The following is a 20,523-nucleotide window of genomic DNA, read 5'->3' as shown; positions in this document are numbered from 1 at the left end:
TTTTTTTTGCAGGCTTGTACGACCTGCAGAGAATGGTCATGGCTAAATCACTGATGTTTTTTATTTAATACATAATTTCATCCATCTTACCCAGATAAAGAAAGAAAAGTAGCATAAATGTAACAAATAAGCACATCATGTTCACTTAACATACACATCTGCACAAAATTATAGCACAGCCCTCGCAATGCTTAAAAGATAATGCAAATTTCAGTGGAATGCAAATAAAGTCAGAAAACAGTAAAAAAAAAAAAAAAAGTTACCAAAGGAAGCCTTCAGAAAAAAAAAATAAGAAGTTACTTTAAACCCCCCAAAAAGCTTCTTACAATATGCAGGAGTCCTAAAGCTTTGTAAGGGTTTTAGTCACAGTCGTTCTGTTTTATGTAATCATTTCCAGCAACACGACTTAAGAGCTGGGAGTACTGGATTCATTACATTAAAGCAACATGATATGCCATTACATCTTGTCACAGTGCACACATGAATTAATGGTAATGCAACATAATCACTCTGAAAACAAAACAACTTTGCATTACCATGTGCTTTGTTAAGTAAAATGTACATTCATGACAGTAGTGAACTTAAATTATGCAGGCATTTATGTTCAAGTAATGTTTTGAAATGCAAAAGCATTATTTGTACAATGCAGATGTTGAGAGTTCTTGTTTCCACTAGGCACACAGATCTTCAATATTTCAACTACTGCGTTGGATTATAAACCAAACAATATCTTACTTTGTGATTAGCTGCTGCATACAAAGTTAGTTTCAAATCTATTTAAAACTACTTATATGGTTTAATCAGATAAGGATATTTAACCAATGTTTTTCCTCCAATGCGTAATTTATTAACATTATAAGTTATCTGAGTGCATGCAGAAACCTATAAAGCATTCAGTTTACAACATTTTGAAAGGATATATCAAGAAATGTAGTTTCTAACTGCGAAGAAATTCAGATACCATTACACTCCAACACGGCCACTTTGCTACCATGCTGTTAGGCATGCTGTTGTTAGCTGTATTCATAACTACCAATATATCACATAAGTGAAGTGTAACCTGAGATACAAAACAGTGAAACACCATCAGTTACCCACAAAGAATCAGTACTTGTTAAATGAGACTATTCCATTAGAAAGCTTTATTTTTTTCTTCTTAATTATTTTTAAAATCCAAACAGTAGACAGTTACTTTAATTACAAAAAAAAATAACAAAGGAAAAAATACTGTTTGATTTATGTATTTACAGCATAACTTGAGGACAATTCTAGTCTAGTATTTATGCATCAGGATTTATAGCATAACTGAAGGACAACTCTTTGTCATTTCCTAGTTCTTCTAATCATTCTTATTACCTGTTTATTTTACATCATATAATGTCAATTAGCAATAAAAGTCTTTTCTGCTTTTATTTATAACTAAAAAAAAATATGTCTTCTAAAAATCCACCTACTAAGTTAATAGTCAGACCTGCAAATGAGCCAGAGTTCCAAAGCGATAAATATGAACTATAATTTATTGGGCTTAATGGCCTTAAATCTACAAGTGTTCTGAATTAGGGTTAGCTGTTTCCTATTGGAAATAGTTATAAGGATTCAATAATTTACTGAGCTTAACGTTTTTCAGGTTTTCTTAAAAGGAACTAAAGACTTTACTAAAAAAAAAAAAAAACAAACACCTTATTTTGTACATTAGAAAGCTTTATTATATACACCATGTGCACCAAGTACAGTCTAATTGAAATGGACAAAAGATGCTTGATGATTTTGAAGTGAAATTAAGGAAAGGCATCCTATCAAAGCAAAAACTCCCATCCTCTGTAAAATTATTCACATTTAGTGCATTACTAAATGGAAAATGAAAGTTTGTTTCCATTCCTCATGCACCGTATCAAGTAACTAACCTATTCCATCCTCAATATCTGTTCTCCTTAGGAATTGCCTCAGTTGCTCACTGATGAAATGGGACCTGGGCTGAAGCAAGCCAGTGAGCTGAAAATGCTGTCAAAGGCCAAGTGTGCCATTGCATAAAGTGGGAAAAAAAGGAAGAGCTTTCTTTTTGTTGGATTCTCCTTAGCAATAGTTTTCCTTTTGCATTTCCCTGTCAGTGCTTGCTTTCAGAGCTAGCAAGTGCAGCTACTTGGTCAAGTTTTCAACAAAGCAGGTGCTGAATCCACCTGCATACTAGAGCAGCAGAAGCACAAGAAATGTTTGAAAATTAATCAATACAATGCGAATACAATGAATGATACAATACAGTGCAATGAAATACAAAGCATTATCACTATGATGCTCATTTCAGCAAAGCATTTAACTACAAATGTTTTATTTTGGTGATGAATAAGCACATGAACAATGCTTTGCTGAATATTCTTGGGATTTTGAAGACCTTTTCGTCAAGAAGTATCAATACACAACTAAGGGTGAGACAACGTCCTGTCAAAAACTGCTCTTACGGCAGAACCACCTGCAGCAAGCAGTAACCTCTCCTACCTGGCAAGGTTCTAAAATGGTGATTAGCCAGGGAAGACTCCCTCCTGCGTTACGCTAAATCACAACTTTAGATCCGTTACAAATACATGTAGTGGTAAAATATTTCTAAGTCAAACTTGACTGAAGTACAACCTGTGCGCCAGATGCTTCGATATGTGAGCTGCAAATACACATTCGGATTGCCAATCTTAAGCAAAGAGCATTTTATGAGATTTAAATAAAATCAGTAAATGTTAAGATTCAGTCATATGAAACCAACTGCACCCAGCAGACTGACACAACAAAGGAATAACATTGTTTTTTTTTTCCCCCAGCATTTTGGTTTATAAGCATAACCTGGTTGTAACTTCTTGGGACTTCCTAAATGTTTCCTTGGTTTTCTTAACAGTTCCTTTACAATATGTACCAAGAAACTGGATATGCTCTACATGTTGTATTAATCGTATGTAGAAGATTCTGCCACTATAAAATGGTTTTCACATATAGACTTCTCAGAAACTTAAAACACAGCTTTGCTTTGCAGGAAAATATGTTGCCTACAAAGTACTTTAAGAGACTTTTTTTTTCTTTAACATTTAGGAAATTATGATTCATAATAGTTAAAGGTGTTTGTAAGCTTGATCACTGCACATGACAAAGCCAAACTTTGACAGTGTGGAAACCATAACAAAAAATGTTTTGGTCATCTGCAGTGTGTTAAATCAACAGTAGGATGTTTTCCAATTATTTTACAGAAATTGTACAGATTTTAAGTTAAGATGTCTAAGTGCCATAAATCAATCATACCAGCACCATTTGTGCCACTGTAGTAAAGATTACATCAGTGTTTCCATTCTAAAAAAAAACTATTTTTCAGGGGTTTCTAATTCAGCCATAAAAATTGACTCCAGCCTAAAGCTTGGCAACCAAAGTTACCACTTGGGAGCAATTCTTTTAACCATTTTTTTTTTAATGGCTTGGCCTTTCAAGATACAAAATACTTCAGAAAAAAGAAAATCAGTGGTTTGAAATTTTGGTGAACTTCTATCCCTCAAAAACACTGTTTTTAAAACTGATAATTTTGTGTGTCATAAATCCGTAATGTGGACTACTGCCTTTGGGTAATTTGGATAGAAGCAATGGATAAAAATTACTGGCTCATGTTGTTTAAAAATAAATGTAATTTCCCATGAAAACTTTTAATCCAATAAAATTTTCATGAAAGCCTTTTCTCATGGCAAGATGTGGTAGACATGGCATGAGGAAGCTTTTATGCAACATCTATTCCATCCATTTTGATTTCTGTGGTAAGAGATATGCAATGCTGTATTTTGATGCCTTGAATCAAATCTGTTCATCTTATTCATTGTAACATTTCTGCCTTGTGTCAGCACAGATCTATCTGTGAGCGTGACACAGTGACTGACAAAGTTGTGTAAACTGAGAAAGAAGAAAGTGATACTTTGAAAGCAGCAAAGACACAGAGCTAACTTAAAATGTATTTTGTTTAAAAATATATGTATTAAGTTCTGATTCTAACCCACTTCTAACAGTTCCAATGGTTCTCATGCACATGAAATTTAAGTTATAAAAAAAATAAATTATAAAAAATATCAAAGGTTTTAAACCATAGCAGAGCTAGTTTAGTACTAACATCTTAAAAAGTCCTTCAGAAGCTGGTTGATTTTAGTAAGGCTTATAAGCTTTTTTTTTTTTTTTAATAAAAAAAAAGTCATTTAAAATATATAATCATTACTAAATTAAACCATTAGTTGCTTGATGGGAATATATCTGATTTATATTTAGACCTTATGTCACAAGTGCCGATTTTTCATATTATACTTTTATATAACATATTATATTTTCATATTATTGGGTTTTGTCAGTTTACTGAACATCTGTTTGTTGTTTTTTTTTCTTTTGTTGTTGTTTTTTTTCTTTTTACTTCTTCTTCTTCAAACAGCTCTTAGGAAGGAAAAAACATTAGGACTATTTCCCCTGCCACCTTCTCTGCACCATTTTGTAGTATCAAACTACTCCAAGTTATCACCTTCATATTTAATGAACTTTCAAGGAAAACATCTTTCAATTGCAAGAAAAATACTGTTGAACATAGAGTACCTTAATAAAAAGCACCTTGAGACTTTCTTTTTCTTAACTGTAAGATAGATAAATAGAAGATAGATAAATAGAAGTAAGATAACAGAGAAAGTCCAAAGGAAACAGAAAAGACCGATTCTGTTACAGGGACAGATGCTATGCTTATTATTTAAAGCATTCCCGAAATATAAAAAGCTGATAATGTTTATTTATTTTAATAACAACTGACGTTCTTTTGCATAAATAAACTTTATGCCACAATACCTACAACATGCACTTTGATTTAAATATTTCACCTGAATAAATCAGTCTGGGAAGGGAAAGTGCTTGGTGGGAAACAGACAATGAATGGCACAGCTGGAAACTTACTTTCAAGTAATTGCATTAGGCAAAGAAATGACATGAAACATAGCATTGGTCTGTAGCCACGTCATACTCCTCTGATGTCTTTGAAACTCCCAAAGCCCAAAGAGTTTGACTGTGAGCACATTTTAAGAAACTCCAAGGTATCTCTAAGCAGCGTTGGCAGTGCAAGAGGTGGCAGCCTCCTCTCTTGAGTCATGTAGAAGTCTCTCTCCAACAACTGTCTTTTGGTTGAGTTGTAAAACTTGTGCACATTAAAGTTTTTTTTTAGCTTTAAAAAAATAAATGGTGCTAATGCTGGATTCCCAGCAAAATTCAAAGTCATATAATTACATTCTACCTACTAAAATTGTCTTCAGATTTTCAGTTGTATGTGAATAACTAACTACCCTGTGCAACAATACTACTACTCACTACTTGACATATAAAGTAACCTGCGCTCACAATTCTTTATTTTCTGATCAACCTTTGTGATGACATTATATGCAGATAAAATCACATCACATCACATAATTTCTAGGTTGGAAGAGACCTCAAGATCATCGAGTCCAACCTCTGACCTAACGCTAACAGTCCCCACTAAACCATATCCCTAAGCTCTACATCTAAACGTCCCTCAGATTTATGAAGGTACCGGCCTTTTTTGGGAAAATACAATATTTCTTGGGCATGCATTTGAGAGAAACAAAAACAAAATCTCAAGAAGGCCGTTAACTCAGTAATACAATAAGAATATTTTGAGCAAGTCCATCAGAAAAGAGATTATCAACTGGCTGTTATATATAGTTGTATACATAAAAGTGTCCTGGTTTCAGTTAGAACAGAATTAATTCTCTTCCTAGTAGCTGGTGGAATGCTGTGTTTTGGCTTAGGATGAGAAGAGTGCTGATAACACCCCGATGTTTTAATTGTTGCAGAGCAGTGCTTATACCAAGCCAAGGACATCTCAGCCTTTTGCTCTGCCCTGCCAACGGGCAGGCTGGGGGTGCAGTAAGAGCTGGGAGGGGACAGACCCAGGACAGGTGACCCAAACTAGCCAAAGGGGTATTCCATACCATCTGACGTCATGCTAAACAATATATAGGGGTGGCTAGCCGGGGGGAGGGGGCCGAACTGCTCGGGGTTAGGCTGGGCATCGGTCAGCAGGTGGTGAGCAATTGCATTGTGCATCACTTGTTTGTACATATTATTATTACTTTCCTATTATCACCATTGTATCATTATTATTATTTTGTTATTATTATTTTCCTGTCTTATTAAACTGTCTTTATCTCAACTCACGGGCTTCACTTTCCATTTCTCTCCCCCGTCCCAGAGAGGGAGGGGGGAGGGTGAGCGAACGGCTGCGTGGTGTTTAGCTGCCGGCCGGGTTAAACCACGACACACTCCCAGGTCCTTCTCTGCCTGGCAGCTCTCCAACCACTCATCTCCCAGCCTGTAGCTCTGCTTGGGGTTATTGCACCCCAGGTGGAGGACCCGGCACTTGGCCTTGTTGAACTTCATGCAGTTGACCTCAGCCCATCGGTGCAGCCTATCCAGATCCTCAAAAAATCCTAAAATACTATAGTATTCTGCCACTGACTGGCTAAACTTCTCTGCTCCCTGAAGCAGTCTTTCCATGTCAATTAACCTTTAAGTGAAGCTGGTAACACTATTAACACTTGTACTGATTGTACAAGTACTATTGTACTACAGCTGGAAAGCCAAACGGGCTACAAACCAAATCCTGATTACTTGATATTTAAATTGAATGAAGTTCAATATGGAAAATTAACATTAATGCTTCTTTATTTATTTACAGTAACTCTGAAAAATCTACAGTAGGGCTGACCAAGCTTTCTGATCCTTTGTGTCACTTAAATGTAGAATCACTGATATCAGGATCTTGGCTGATTTTGTTAATTTTGTTTTTGTTTTTTTTTCAGCTATGCATGAGCAAAGAACTAGTATGAAATGGGTGATGCCTAAGAAAAAAGTGGAAAGGCTGAAGAAAAGGAGAAACCGAAGTCTCTGCTTTATACGCTGCACAAAGAGTAGGGACACTAGTGGGCAATTTCACACTGGCCTTAGTACATGGCCCAAGGAAGGAGGAAACGTGGCATAGAGAAGATGGAAACAAAAATATAGCCTGTGCCCAGAAGAAGGAAACAATGTGCACCTACACACTGCAAGTTCTATATGCAATCATCTCCACTGAAGAGCTAACAGAACAGGGAAGATGTCCTAAAAATGCAAGGTCTATAAGTTTTTTTTACATAAGAAATACAAGCTTCATGAATTCAGAAATTCAGCATCTTTCTTTGAGGCTGAAGGATTGTTTTGTTATAAACAGGAAGCACAACTATGTTTCTCCAGGAATAATATTCTGAGATGACGAGAACCCTAAAGCATCTAACTTCTGACAAAATTATCTCCAGCATGCTGTAAAAAATGAACCTGTTCACCGCCAATCACTTACAAAAATAAATATGTCCTGGTTTATGGTAGGAAATAATGTTTTCTCAAGAGGACAGGCCGAGCCTAATTTCAACCAGGGCTGATGATAGAAAAGATCACATCTTGCACTAGCATTCACCAGCTGCAGAACCTCTCTAAAGAGAAGCAAACATGGGTTCCTAATTACTTTTTTTGTGACTTACATAAAAAGCATTCTCTTCTTTTAGCCAAAGGTCATATACTAAAACTACCATAGTTCATATAATTGAGAACTTAACATAGACATCTTAATTAGATCTTGCAACATCAGAATTTAATTTTAAAGCCTCGTAATAATGAGATATGCTCAAATATGTCCACGCACTTGTGTGCGCAAACACACATGCATAACAAATCTTGCTGGCCAAAATCCACTGAGCAGGAAGTTTGTTTGGCACATGCCAAACACAAGCAACAAAATAAAAGCTGTTTTAAATGATGCAGAGTTATTAAACTACCACTGACTGAAAATCTGCACAGCGTATCAATGTGATTATTTGTAAGAACAAATTAAATTCCTTTTAATTAAGGTCTTGGACGAAATAGCATATAAAGCACAATCAATAATCACAAGGTCAATTAGACATTTTCTGTTAATTTGCACAGAAATTACCATGAGCTAATACACTCTATTACAGTGTTTTAAATCAATCTACATAATTTCTCTGAAATTACACTTCTTACTAACAAACTTCACGCATGTGCTGCTTTGCTGCTGGCCTCAAAAACTGAAGTGTTTTCAGTTTCACCAAATTCAATAGAGTACCTCGCTACCTGGGCATTCAAAGACACCAGACAGCATTTTCCAATATCCATGTAAAATTTAACACCGAAATGGTCACACCCAGTTGTAGAAGCATTTGCCGAAGGGAACTATACAAAGTCAATAGTTTTGCTGGGGAAATATAAATACATGCACAAAAAGGGGAAATATTCCTACCCAAAAAAAGTTACGTTAGAGAAGAATGCCTCAGAAATCCTTTACTTAACATATGGGGGCAAGGCTGAAGACAAAAATCAAGATTTCAGTCACTGCTGGAACAGATGATTTGTCTCCACACTTTGTGAACCAAAAGTCCAAATAGTGTAACGTGTGGCATAAAAAGTGTTGCCAAACAGAAGCAAATTGAGAAAATTGTCCCCAAATAGGGGGCAAACAGTGATACAAAGTCAGAATTGGGGGACAAAAGTTTGGCAAAGTTTAGAAAAATACCAACTCTCATATCGATAAACGTGAAAACTAAAAAGCAAAGGAAAACATTAAAATCTAAAAACTTGCATGCACATAAGAGGCAAAATTCATCAATCTGAAATCTTTCACCAGTGAAGCATGCCACTTTCTTGAGAAAGAGGAGAAAACATCAATTAAATGTAAAAGTTCCTGCCTCAAAAGGCTGAGGAGGCTGTTATCATAAAAATCAGTACTTTCATTTTTTTAAATTGACAATTCAAAAACTTTCCCACCACTTACCTCATTGCAATGTTGTAAGACTCTGGATGGATACAAGTTTGATCCAAAGGATTGGGCTGCTGTGAGGAACTTGATGTCGGTTTGCTCTTCTTTTTACCTTGTTTTTCACTGGTGGCTTGTGCACCTGCTTTAGTCAAAAGTGCTTGACTTCCAATTTGAGTTTTCTTACTACTGCCAGAAATCAAAAGATGGACATGTCATTCTAAATGAACAACATCCAAGCACAGTGCCCACACATTAAAAACAAATTCAAACTTTTATACCATGTTCAATCTCAATGAAAAGTAAAAAACAAGCAAACAAAAAATCTAAACTAAATGGTAATAGTGGGTGAATCTTAACAACATAATTATAGCATGAAAATCTATCATACAGATGTATGCATAAATTCATTTAAAATAGAAGTAAATATTAGATTCTGTGCTTCAACAAAATTCTTTTGGGATGCCAAGATTACAAAGGAAGTAACAAATAAAGCAAACTACATGATTTATAGTGTTAAAGCAAAGCACTTCCTGAAAATGAAAGTGAAAGTGCTGACAGTGTGAAATGCCTCACTACACAATCTACTGTTACGTTTGCAATCTGGATGGTATCTTCCGTCCGTCAAATGGGGACAATTCTGTTTACCTACTTGATGTGAGGATACTTTCATAATTAACTTTCAGCATTTAGACTTAATCATTTAAAAGAGAGGAATGCAATTTGGAAAAAAAATAACAAGATTTTTTATTCATATTGTCTTTAGGTAAGCAAATTGCAGAATGAAGTAAGTTTTAATGTTTAAGCAGCACGTGTCCTCAGACCATATTACTTCACTTTGTAAACTTAAATTTCTGAGAAAGTCCGCTCAAACATGGGCCAGGTCTAAATATGAAAAATTTCAAATCAAAAGAATTCAAACTGAGATTTGCTTGGAACAGTAAAAATCTAAAGGTCAAACTTACCAGTATTTCAGTACTTAAAAAATATTACCAGAAAGGTATATGCTATGTTCTGCACCTGGACTGGAGTAACGCCCATCACAAGCACAGACTAGGAGACAAGTGGCTGGAAAGCAGATCTGCAGAAGGGGACCCGAGGGTGCTGGTCAACAGGAGGCTCAACAGGAGCCAACATTGTGCCCTGGCATCCAAGAGGGCAAATATTGGTATTTTGGGGTGCTTTAACCACAGTATAGCCAGCTGGTCAAAAGAGGTGATTCTCCTGTTATATTTAGTATTGGTGTGGCCTCACTCTGAATACTGTGTGCAGTTCTGGGCACCAAAATGTAGGAAGGATGTTAAGATACTGGAAAGCGTCAACAAAGCTGGTAAAAAGGCTGGAAGACATGTCCTATGAGGGGAGGCAGAGGACACTTGGGCTATCCAGTCTGGTGAAAAGATTACCAAGAGGAGACCTCATTGCTCTCTAGAACTTCCTGAGCCGGAGAAGCAGGGAGGGAGGTGCCGGTTGCTCTGATGACAAGACATGTGGGAACAGCACAAAGCTGGGCCAGGGCAGGTTCAGACTGGACATGAGGAAAAATTTCTTAACCATAAAGGGGGTCAAAAACTAGAACAGGCTCAAACACACTAGAACAGGTCAAAAACTAGAACTCACTAGAAAAACTAGTGAGGTGATTGAGGCCCCACACCTGCCAGTGTTCAAGAGGCATTTGGTTAATGCCCTTAATAACATGCTTTAACTTTTGGTCAGCCTTGGAGTACTCAGGCAGTTGGACCTGATGATCTCTGAAGGTCCCTCCCAGCTGAACTATTCTATTCTGGTTTTGTGAAAGTATCTATATACAGATTTCCTTAAAATAGAATACAATATTGACTTCGAGTTAGTTACGTACAACTAGCATTTGGGTTGGGCTTTTCTTCTTCAACTGTCTGGATAACAAAGGTTCCAAAATCCATGGACAGATTGCCCGCAATGGCAGAAGGACTGTACATGAACAACAATGATGCAACAAAAGATAGGAAAGAAGACCAGCGTGTGGGTGCACAACCGTTACGCTTCTTTTAAAATTTCCCTCAAGTTTAAAAAAAAATTAAAAAATGCTCATGATACTAAAGGTGTCAAATGACTCCTCTTCAAAAAGGTTCCTTTCACTCATCTGTTTTTGTTTGTTTGGTTTTGTTTCTGAAATCACAAATGCTTTCTACTTTCACAGAACCAAGCAGAACGCATTGGAGGACTCCAAACTAGCTCTTACGTTTTAGGCTCTACCTCTACATGGAATGTAGGCAGAACTGCAGCATAACTTTCTCTAGCAACATCAATATTTTAAATAATCATTGATTATTCATTAACTTGTAAATACAAATAACAGAAACTAATTCATAAAACACTCCATCAACACGATTAGAGAGGACAAAAATAAAACCTTCCCAAAGTCCATTCCACAAAGTTTTAGTCTTGCCTCCCAGGTCTACAAGAACTGTTGTGGAGGCAATGCTTTTAGAGCTTTATTTTGGCATCAAACTCCAAAGTCAGAGCAGATTTTTCAGGTTAAACAGTGTTCTCAAATTTTATGGAATCTGACTAACATCAGAAGTGTGCTCCAGAAAGGGGAAAAAAAAATTAGTGTTGTTAAACATTTCACCACTGAATTTCTGGAAAAAAAAAAAAAAAGGTATGAAGTTCTTAAACACTTCACCAGTGAACTTCTGGAAAAAAAACATGGCACCAGCTTTCCCCTCCCCTGTTTGTACTGCAGCATTCACTAGAGCAGATCTGTACAATGTAAGACCTATCAATCATCTACAGCCTTGAAAGCTATTTCTTTGGCCTTCTGGTGATTGCAGCGTGCACTGTTTGGCCTGCAGCACGTGCCTCCCTGCCAGATGGGCAACCGATCTGTATCCCTTCCATCCGGGCGGTATGCCAGTCCTAATGTGCCTACCTCCTGCCTGGAAGTTACACATGTGCTGTTTGGCCAGCAGCAACTGGGAATACAGTATTGCTTCTGAGCATTGCGTTGGCTAAAAAATAGCATGTGCTTCCCAGGAAAATATTTTTTTAAGAGGAGTCAGCAGCAAAAGGGTGGGGATGGCGCTACCACTGTGCCCTTTCCTGTTTTTTTTTTTATATTGGAAAGAGAAATGTGAATGATAGAAGAGACATTGCCCTACAAAGTGCACTTTCAATTATGGAGAGGAAGTATTTCAGGTGGAGAGAAGAAGCAGAATGCATGGTTGCACGAGGAAAAGGTTTGGTAGAGAAACAGGAAATGAAATGGCAGGGAAAAGGATGACTGAGCATTGACAACTGGAGGTGGGAAGAGGCTTCTTACATATTTGAGAAGGCAGGCAGTCACATTATGCTTGCTAGGTACAAGAGTATAACACAGAGATTACACCAGACAGCCCATGTAACTCTTTCTCTCCAGCTAACGGAACTGTAACTCTCAGAGTATCTTCTCTAGTTTACTACCAATGCCTTCTGCAGAGTATAAATCTTCACCACACTAAAACAGATTTAACAATCACTAAATTACACGAAGCATAAGTCTGTCATGTTTTAGTATCTTACAGATAATGACACTGCCACATGTCAAATTGCTTCTGTTGATTCAGTTGCAGAATTTGTGACTAAACTTGCATAGCTATAGAAACCATTACTTAGGCTAATAAACCTTGATGATGCAGTGGAAGAGCTGTGTTCAACCACTGACTTAATACAGTTCATTTGGTAAAATATTTTCTTTCAGGGGGCAAAGGCTTAGGATTTTTCTCAAACCTGAATACAAAAGAGAAAGCAAAGACTTCTCATACTGTTCTAGGTAACTTTGTCAAGAAAGCTAACATCATTATTACCTGCAGAAAGTCTTTATATATTCTTGATTGAATCTGATGAAGCCAGCACACTGTTGGAAAGTTTTGGGGCCCAGACCCTTAACTTCCTTGAGCTGTTCTCGGTTTATAAATGGTCCATTCTTCTCTCGCCATTCAATTATATTTCTAGCTCTGTTCGCATTCAGGCCTGCAATATGTCTGACAGCAAAGTTTACAAAATACATTTATTACCATTGAACAGTCATTAATACAAGTCCTATCCATTACAAGTACATGCATTACTGTAGAAAAGCTGGTTTACAAAACCTAGAAAAATTAAACACAGCTAGGAATTTTGCAAATAAACTCCCAGAGCAAAGTCATAGTCTGAAAAAAGATCCTTTCTCTGAATTCTGTGGAAGGAATCCTCTCAAGTCAACAAAACTTGGTACAGCAATACACTTCTGTACATACCTAACTAGTAAGCCAGGGACATGTAATTTATGATCTGTGGGCTATTTCTGTAATACCAATTCAATTTGTCATGTCTTATGGCCTGCCCCCAGCTGCCCTCTTCAGGAAACGACGTGGGAGGAGGGTTCAGGACAGATAAATTGTTCCTGTGAGAACAGCCCCCTCTCAGCTATTGTCTTTCAGTGATACTGCAACACCTTGCCCCAACATGAAGGGCTGATGTCTGCTATCCAGAAGGAGGGTGGCTGGGAGCAGCTTGCCTTCCTCTCATGATTTAACAGATTCACACAGCTTGTTCCTTTTCTCTCAGCTGCTCTTGAGATAAAAGAGCAGCTGGGAACAGGCTGCATGAGTTGTTCCGAGAGCAACTTAAATCTGGCAAATAACTTACCTGTGAAGTGCAATTGCAGTAAGCCAAGTTCCTTCAGGAAGCAGTGGGTTTGCTGCATGTTTTCTGTACGTACATGCACCCAAAGTTGTACTCACATGGAGTACAATAATCACAGAAAGAGGGAAAAGTGCTGTGGTGGGCAGTTACTTCTGGCACTAGAAAATGAAATGTTGCCCATATGGCTCTAAATATCAGGTGCTTTTGCTTTAAGTCAATGGCAGCAAAGACCTGCTTGTGGAATGGCACTGATTCTAAAAAAAACAAAACAAAACAAAACAAAACAAAAAAAAAAAAAACAACAAACCTGGCAGGAATAGCTGAAATTAGAAAGCTGAATGAGAGTAAAAAAATCATTCCAGTCTCATCCTCAAGCAGAAGTTTTAAAATAACCCAAAGTTGGTGACAACTTAGAATTAAAATGGAGATACACCTTTAACCATAGAGAAAAATATTAACCATTAGGTGTAGAATTTTCTCTAAAATTTTCTTAAAAATATCTGGTCTATTTACACTGACAAAGGAGTATGACAGTTCACTGAGTTTTCCACTGGTGATCTTAAGTCTTTGAAGATACTCAGTGATACTGCAGGTGCTGTAATGTTGTCATCCTTTTCAAGTGTCATATATTGCAACAAGTGTATTTAATGCATCAGAAAGCATGACCAGAAAGCCCTGCACCTTGCATATTCTAGCAAGAGTGACAATTTCATTAACTGTACATCCAAGGGAAATTTAGAGCACATCTACACAGAACAGCAGAGTTAACCTTTTAAGAAGCAGGTTAGATCCAGAACTTGAAGTAGCACATAATCATCAGAAGCAAGGCTAATTAGTCCAAAGCAGTTAGCCAACATGGTTACCACCTACAGCCATGACTGGACAGTGTCACTCCACACTGTCAGGCAGTCCCGTAGAGTCACCGCAGCACCCGAGCCCAATGCCCTCAGCTGAACTGCACAATATGGACATACTCTTCTGACAGTGCTTGCATGTTACACTTGTTAAAGCAGGTTTTTAGTTATAGAATGAAAGCTTCTCAGCCTCATTCACCAACAGGTATTGCTTTCTTTCTCACTAACATCTAACTTATATAAATCTGAAAGTGAAGACTGAATGCAAGACCCAGACTAAGACTTAGACACACACACAAAACAAACATGGAAGAAAGTGGAAAATCAACAAAAAACAACAAAAATAGGAAAGCCCTTTAAAATACGGGAAGACAACATTTTCAGGAAATAAAATATGGGCTTAAAATTTAAAAAAAAAAAATAGAGCTGGCAAGAATACTTTTCTCAACTTTTATACCTAACACAATTGTCACTGCCAGTATTATGGACACGCTTTTTCTTCCCGTCCTACTTGAGCGAATGACAGCAAGACTTTGCTCTTCTGAGAGGCTGTTCAGCGAAACGATTCTGAATGGTACACACCTGAGACTGAGATTGATTTCTAACCAAGAGAAATAAACACCAGAACATTTTTCCAAGTAAATATGGAACAATTACTTTTAAAATTTTCAGATACAACAAAGGAGATGTACTTTTCAAAACTTTCCCTTAACTCCTTTCTCCTTTCCTCAACAGACTTCTACAGCCTGCTCCACTTAGTAATATAAGAACAGCTTCTAAGAGACAGAAAATACATTTGAAAATCACTTTCTTAGTGCAAAAATACAAATTGATTATATCAAAGCTTTTCTAAATTGCATTATTGGTTCAACATTTTAAACTCTGTTTTCCTTTAAAGAATAATTATATGTGGGAGAATCACACACTAATCACACCTTAAAAACTGACTCGTAAAGATCCAATGAAATACTGTTTTAATGTGCCATTTTCATGTAATTGGGAGTTTCACACAAGAGCCATTTGCTCCAGCTGAGTTTGAGTCAGATGGCAGACTAAACAGAGACTCTGTGATCCAGAGCCATGTAATTACTGGAATAGGAAAATGTTTGACTCACCTTAATAGTATTTCTGAGCAGATGTTAATATCAACTCCTACAAAGCTGACACACTCTTCAACCACACTGTCCAGAGTTGCTTTGAGCAAAGTCTGTGATACATCATGCTGAACAACAAAAATGGAGATATCAGGTTACTGAAATATTGAAGAATACATAAGTAAGAACTTTAAACAATAGCAACATTAATCAAATACTTGCTGGAACTTATCAATATTTTATGTGAGGGTATCTGTTAAAACCAAGTTGTACAATGTATTTTTAAAAGGTCTTCGATATCTTTTTGCCACACCTTTACCATACTACAAAGCCCTAGAATAAGTCACTCTTCACATCAGGTTGTTTTCTTTCTTGTTTAATAACTATTTCCCTGAATCATGTAAAAACCAAAACTACACTAAACGCATAATGCTTGTTTAAAAGGAGTAATGCTTCTGTTCATCCACTGTCTTTACTTTAATCTGATAGTTATTTAAGTATAAACTCAGTCTGAGTTATTAAAAATAAGATATTTTCAAAATAAGGTATTTAAAGATCACAAATGTTGTACTTTTGCACCTGCACAGTTTGCAGATTGTCCTGTTTTTAAGTATCATTCTACAATACAGTTATTATTTACTAAAAGAACAAACCAAATATTGTATGAGGGTGGACAATACATAAGGTATATATCAACCCTGCAGCAATGAAATGTTTCAGATTTTGAACAGATTTCTAGGAAGATTGGCAGGTCCTTGACCGAAGCACCACTAATGGAAATTCTTCAATTTTTTCCATTATTGTTCATAGCATTTCTACTTTTTTCCCCTAAAAGAAAATCAGTCACACTTGTCAAAGATGAAAGTTCTGAAGCTCTAAGATTTCTTTCTCTTCACAGCACAAGCATACTTCAATCTATAACTTCTAGTTCCCCACACAAGCCTATCAGTGCTTAGAAGTCTGACCTGGAGGGAGAAGCCTCTCTAAATGCAGGAGCTAATTCAACCACTATGTTGGCTTAGCTTCAGGGCTCTTACACGTCACTCATGTAAATCTGGGTTGATCTGTTGTGGTTTTGTGATGCACTCATTTAGGACACCAAGTTGGATTTGAGCCAAGGCACCAAACACTTCCATCCACTATTTTGTTTAATCTTCTAAAGACATTTAGATTTTTTAAAGTTTTCACAATTAAATTTAACATGTCAACCTCCATCTACTAATACTGGTAGCTAATTAAAGAGTGAGTGGTTAATACTCAAAACAATCCTAAAACTCAGGCCAATGTATTTCTTAGCCCCTTCATTTCAGGTAATGCTAATTGTGATAAATTTTCATCATGACATATGTAAGAAAGTTACATAAATAAACAGCTAGTGAAAATTTCACCAGTGTTACTCCTCCCTATATAAAGCTCCGTGCAAAAAGCCCTGTCTATGCATAAGTACTCCATTTACACTGTCTCAGACGCACAAATGCAAAGCTTAACAGTACGCTTTGCAGACCAAATGCCAGCTTATACTTAGTAAGGTATTACTAGTACACCACAGCTGCTTTTCAGAATAAGAGAGAGAAACAAGAAAACATCCTAAAAAACAAACAAACAAAAACGCCTCTTGTTTATGTCTCTATATTTGTGTTTTACTGAAGACACAGCTCCTCTCAGTAAGCATGTTCTATATATATCCTCCTTCTGTCATCAGCTGGGTATGTACTAGAACTAGAGGATTCCAGGTCACACAAACACAAAGATGTATTTATATAACACAGAGTAATACATGAGTACCAGAATAAAATACTATAATAGTTCAAAAGCACCCAATTTTATTTATTTTTTTGGCAAGTATAGCTGCCGAATACTGGCTTGGATTTTCCATAAAGAACTGCAAAGTAAAAAATTTTGTAAAATAAATATATTAACTTTTTTTTTTCTCCTTTCTCTTTATGATGGAGGAAGGCAAAATGTGCTAAAAAATGCAGAGTACTAAAAACTCCTGCTTTTGGGAAATCCCACTGACTCCAAGGCACTTTGGAATCAGATTCACAAATTCACAGTTCCCGGACACCTCTACAAACATCTTGCACTAAAATCACGGAATGGTTTGGGCTGTAAAGGACCTTAAAGATCACCTGGTTCCAACCCCCTGCCATGGGCAGGGACACATCCCACCTGAGGGAGGGGCCCAAAGCCCCATCCAGCCTGGCCTTGAACACCTCCAGGGATGGGGCATCCACAGCTTCTCTGGGCAACCTGTTCCAGTGCCTCACCACCCTCTGAGCAAAGAATTTCCTCCTAACATATAATCTCAATCTTTGCTCTTTTAGTTTAAAACCATTCCCCCCGTCCTATCATTATGTGCCTGAAGAAAAAGTTGTTCTCCATCTTTTTATAAGCCCCTTTACATATTGAAAAGATGCACTGAGATCACCCCAGAGCCTTCCCTTCTTCAGACTGAAAATCCCCAGCTCTTAGTATTACTTCATAGAAGAGGTGCTGCAACCTTCTGATCATCTTCATGGCCTCCTCTGGAGCTGCTCTAAGAGGTCCACACCCTTCTTGTGGTGGGAGCCCCAGACCTCGATGCAGTGCTCCAAAATGGTGTCTCATGAGGGCAGAGTAGAGGGCCGATTAGTATATCTAATCTAAACCTACTCTGTCTTCGTTAAAAGCCATTACCCCTTGTCCCACCACAACACTCTCTGATAGAGTCCCAGCTTTCCTGTAGGCACTCTGTGACAGAGATTAGGGTTGACTGCCGGTTCCCTAGCTTTCAGTCTCGCTCTTAAGATGATCATCAGAAGGAAAAATAGAGTCACGTGATTCATATCTGAGACATCCACCATCATCTCTACAAAAAATTACAGATTAAGGTATATCAAAGAAGGTAAGCAAATACATAGGTCTAGTAGTTCTTTGTATGAGACTTGATTCATCAAAGAACTTCATTTCCAGTTCTGGTAAGAGCAAACTCAAAGCAATTCAGCCAATTATACCCCCAAATAAAACTGGGAAAGGATATACAACCAAAAGCAAAGTATCCTGAAATAGCACTGCTAAGGGAAGGAAGATCAGTGCTTACAGCTCAGCTTCAGAAGTGAAAATGATCTTTATCTGGAAAATTAAGTTTATGGATGCAATAGTTCGTGAAAAATTCAAGTGACAGAATATACACAATTTGGAAAATATATATATATTCAACTGTTACTTCTTTTGCCAAGAACATCTGCTTCTAATGAGGAATACTCAAGTTTCTCAGAGATGATTTGCATCTTTTAAGTTTATTGGTGCTCGACAGTCACCATTAAAAATAAAAAAAAAAAAAAAAAAACCCAACCAATGAAAAACAAAGAACAACAAAAATAAAGGAAGACATGCACAAGTTCTTTATTACTTCAATACACAACAGACATACCACTTGGAATGGACATCTCAGCACCTATGCGAAGGTATGAATAAAGAAAAAGCTAATGGGTAAATGTGACAGATCGAGATAAACATAAGACACCACGGCTGTCTTATTAAACAATCCCCAAGCTACCAATACCTCATAGAGGTAAAATATATTTAAGCTAGAGAATGATGCCAAGTTGCAAATGCTAGAAAACTTCACAGACAACAAATCTGCCTCCTGAGACAGCTTCCATGCAGCATAGATTTCTTTTGCTATGACTGAGAAATTTCCAAATCCCTCTTTGTACTGATACAAAGCACAGCAAAGTGTTACAAATTTTTCTCGAAGCAGTTAAAAACAATACTTTACTATCTCAATATCATGGTCAAGATTTCCTACTACTAACAGGCTGCTCTTCAGAAAGCTTTACGGTGCAGTGCATTATCCGGTCTTCCAAAAATTTTACTTACTTTCTCAAGTATCCGAGGTTTGATATTATATACCTCTATGTACTATTTATATGCACTGGGGTGATATCAGATTATTCAGACACTACTAGAAACACATACTCATGCTACTCACTTTCTTCAAATAAAGGCAGCAACCCCTTTCAACTGCAGCATTAAGTTCATCAGAATTAAATATATACAAAATAAAGACCAAGCCAAATATGCAAGGCTATGTCCAAAGTGCATTTATGCAGGATTTTTTTATACTGCACAGCCTCCAACAACCCCTCCACATATGAAAGTGGTAGATCACTGCATCAGCTGACCCCCAATATTGTCTTTTCTTTTTAGATAGAAAACCTTTTATTTATTAACTGTGAACACCTGCAAAAATCAGTAAGGTTTTATGAAAAAGAATACTCAAAAATCACTACCATTAAACTATTGAGTACTAGAATAATAGATCTGCAGCAGAAAGTACCACTATAATTGTGCAAGGAGTTCAATTTGGATGATGACCTGCAAGCAATAAAAAGCATTATTACCTCTAATTTACGGAAAACTAAGACACTTGCCATAAACTGCAGAATGTCAGGTGCAAAACTGAGACCTTTCTTTTATTATTAAACTTTTAGACTTATTTGCTTTTTTTCTTTGTTTTGGAGTAGGACTACAGAAAGTAATCCTTCCTTCAAAGTAACAGCTACTAAGACCATATATTAGTATTTGTATTTTCAGGAACTACCAAGTGAAGATTTACCCAATTATTATACCTCTTAATATTTTAGCTGTCTATGTCTGTTTATATGGTATGAACAGACAGCAAGGATCGTTGTCTTGCTCAGTTCCAAGAGCTATGAGCACCTGCTGGAAATAATTAGCACTGCTCAAAACCCATTCCTTGAGATGGTGCTACAACTGTAACTGAAAGCCTGTGATTTTTCAAAAACCTGTTGTTCTCAAAAGGAAGACAGTAATTCAGCCTCTCAGCTGAGAGACCTCTAGTAGTATAGTCACTGTAAAAATATGTGTCATTACCACCACACATCTATGAAGTCAAAGAACCACTGTTTGCATGTGGCCTGGAGGCTGGACTTAGACTGCACGAGTGTAGATGGTGGGGACCAGTACCCTGACCGAACTCTCAAAATGCCAGAGTACTAGAGCTACACTCGAACAATCTGAACCTGCAGCTTTTACATGGAAGTTACAGCTCCATGCTCTTTAT

The 20,523-nt window shown here is 37.0% G+C and overlaps 1 protein-coding gene across 3 annotated transcripts in view; it reads right to left on the bottom strand.

The window, feature by feature from the left end:
- The window catches only part of SRBD1 (S1 RNA binding domain 1), a 131,761-nt gene that overhangs the window by 8,299 nt on the left and 102,939 nt on the right, over positions 1-20,523 (bottom strand). For 2 of the 3 annotated variants that reach the window (XM_032184794.1, XM_032184796.1), the window contains 3 exons: positions 15,477-15,583; positions 12,688-12,864; positions 8,882-9,052 (listed from right to left, as the gene is read on the bottom strand). In XM_032184794.1, the coding sequence (XP_032040685.1) occupies positions 8,882-9,052; positions 12,688-12,864; positions 15,477-15,583 (455 nt within the window). The remainder of the gene's footprint in view (positions 1-8,881; positions 9,053-12,687; positions 12,865-15,476; positions 15,584-20,523) is intronic. The other variant, XM_032184795.1, reaches the window with a different exon arrangement.

Source organism: Aythya fuligula, chromosome 3, assembly GCF_009819795.1.
Source record: "Aythya fuligula isolate bAytFul2 chromosome 3, bAytFul2.pri, whole genome shotgun sequence".
NCBI lineage: Eukaryota > Metazoa > Chordata > Aves > Anseriformes > Anatidae > Aythya > Aythya fuligula.
Note: the sequence above shows the minus strand (reverse complement) of the source record. Positions and strands in the feature narration are given on the sequence as shown.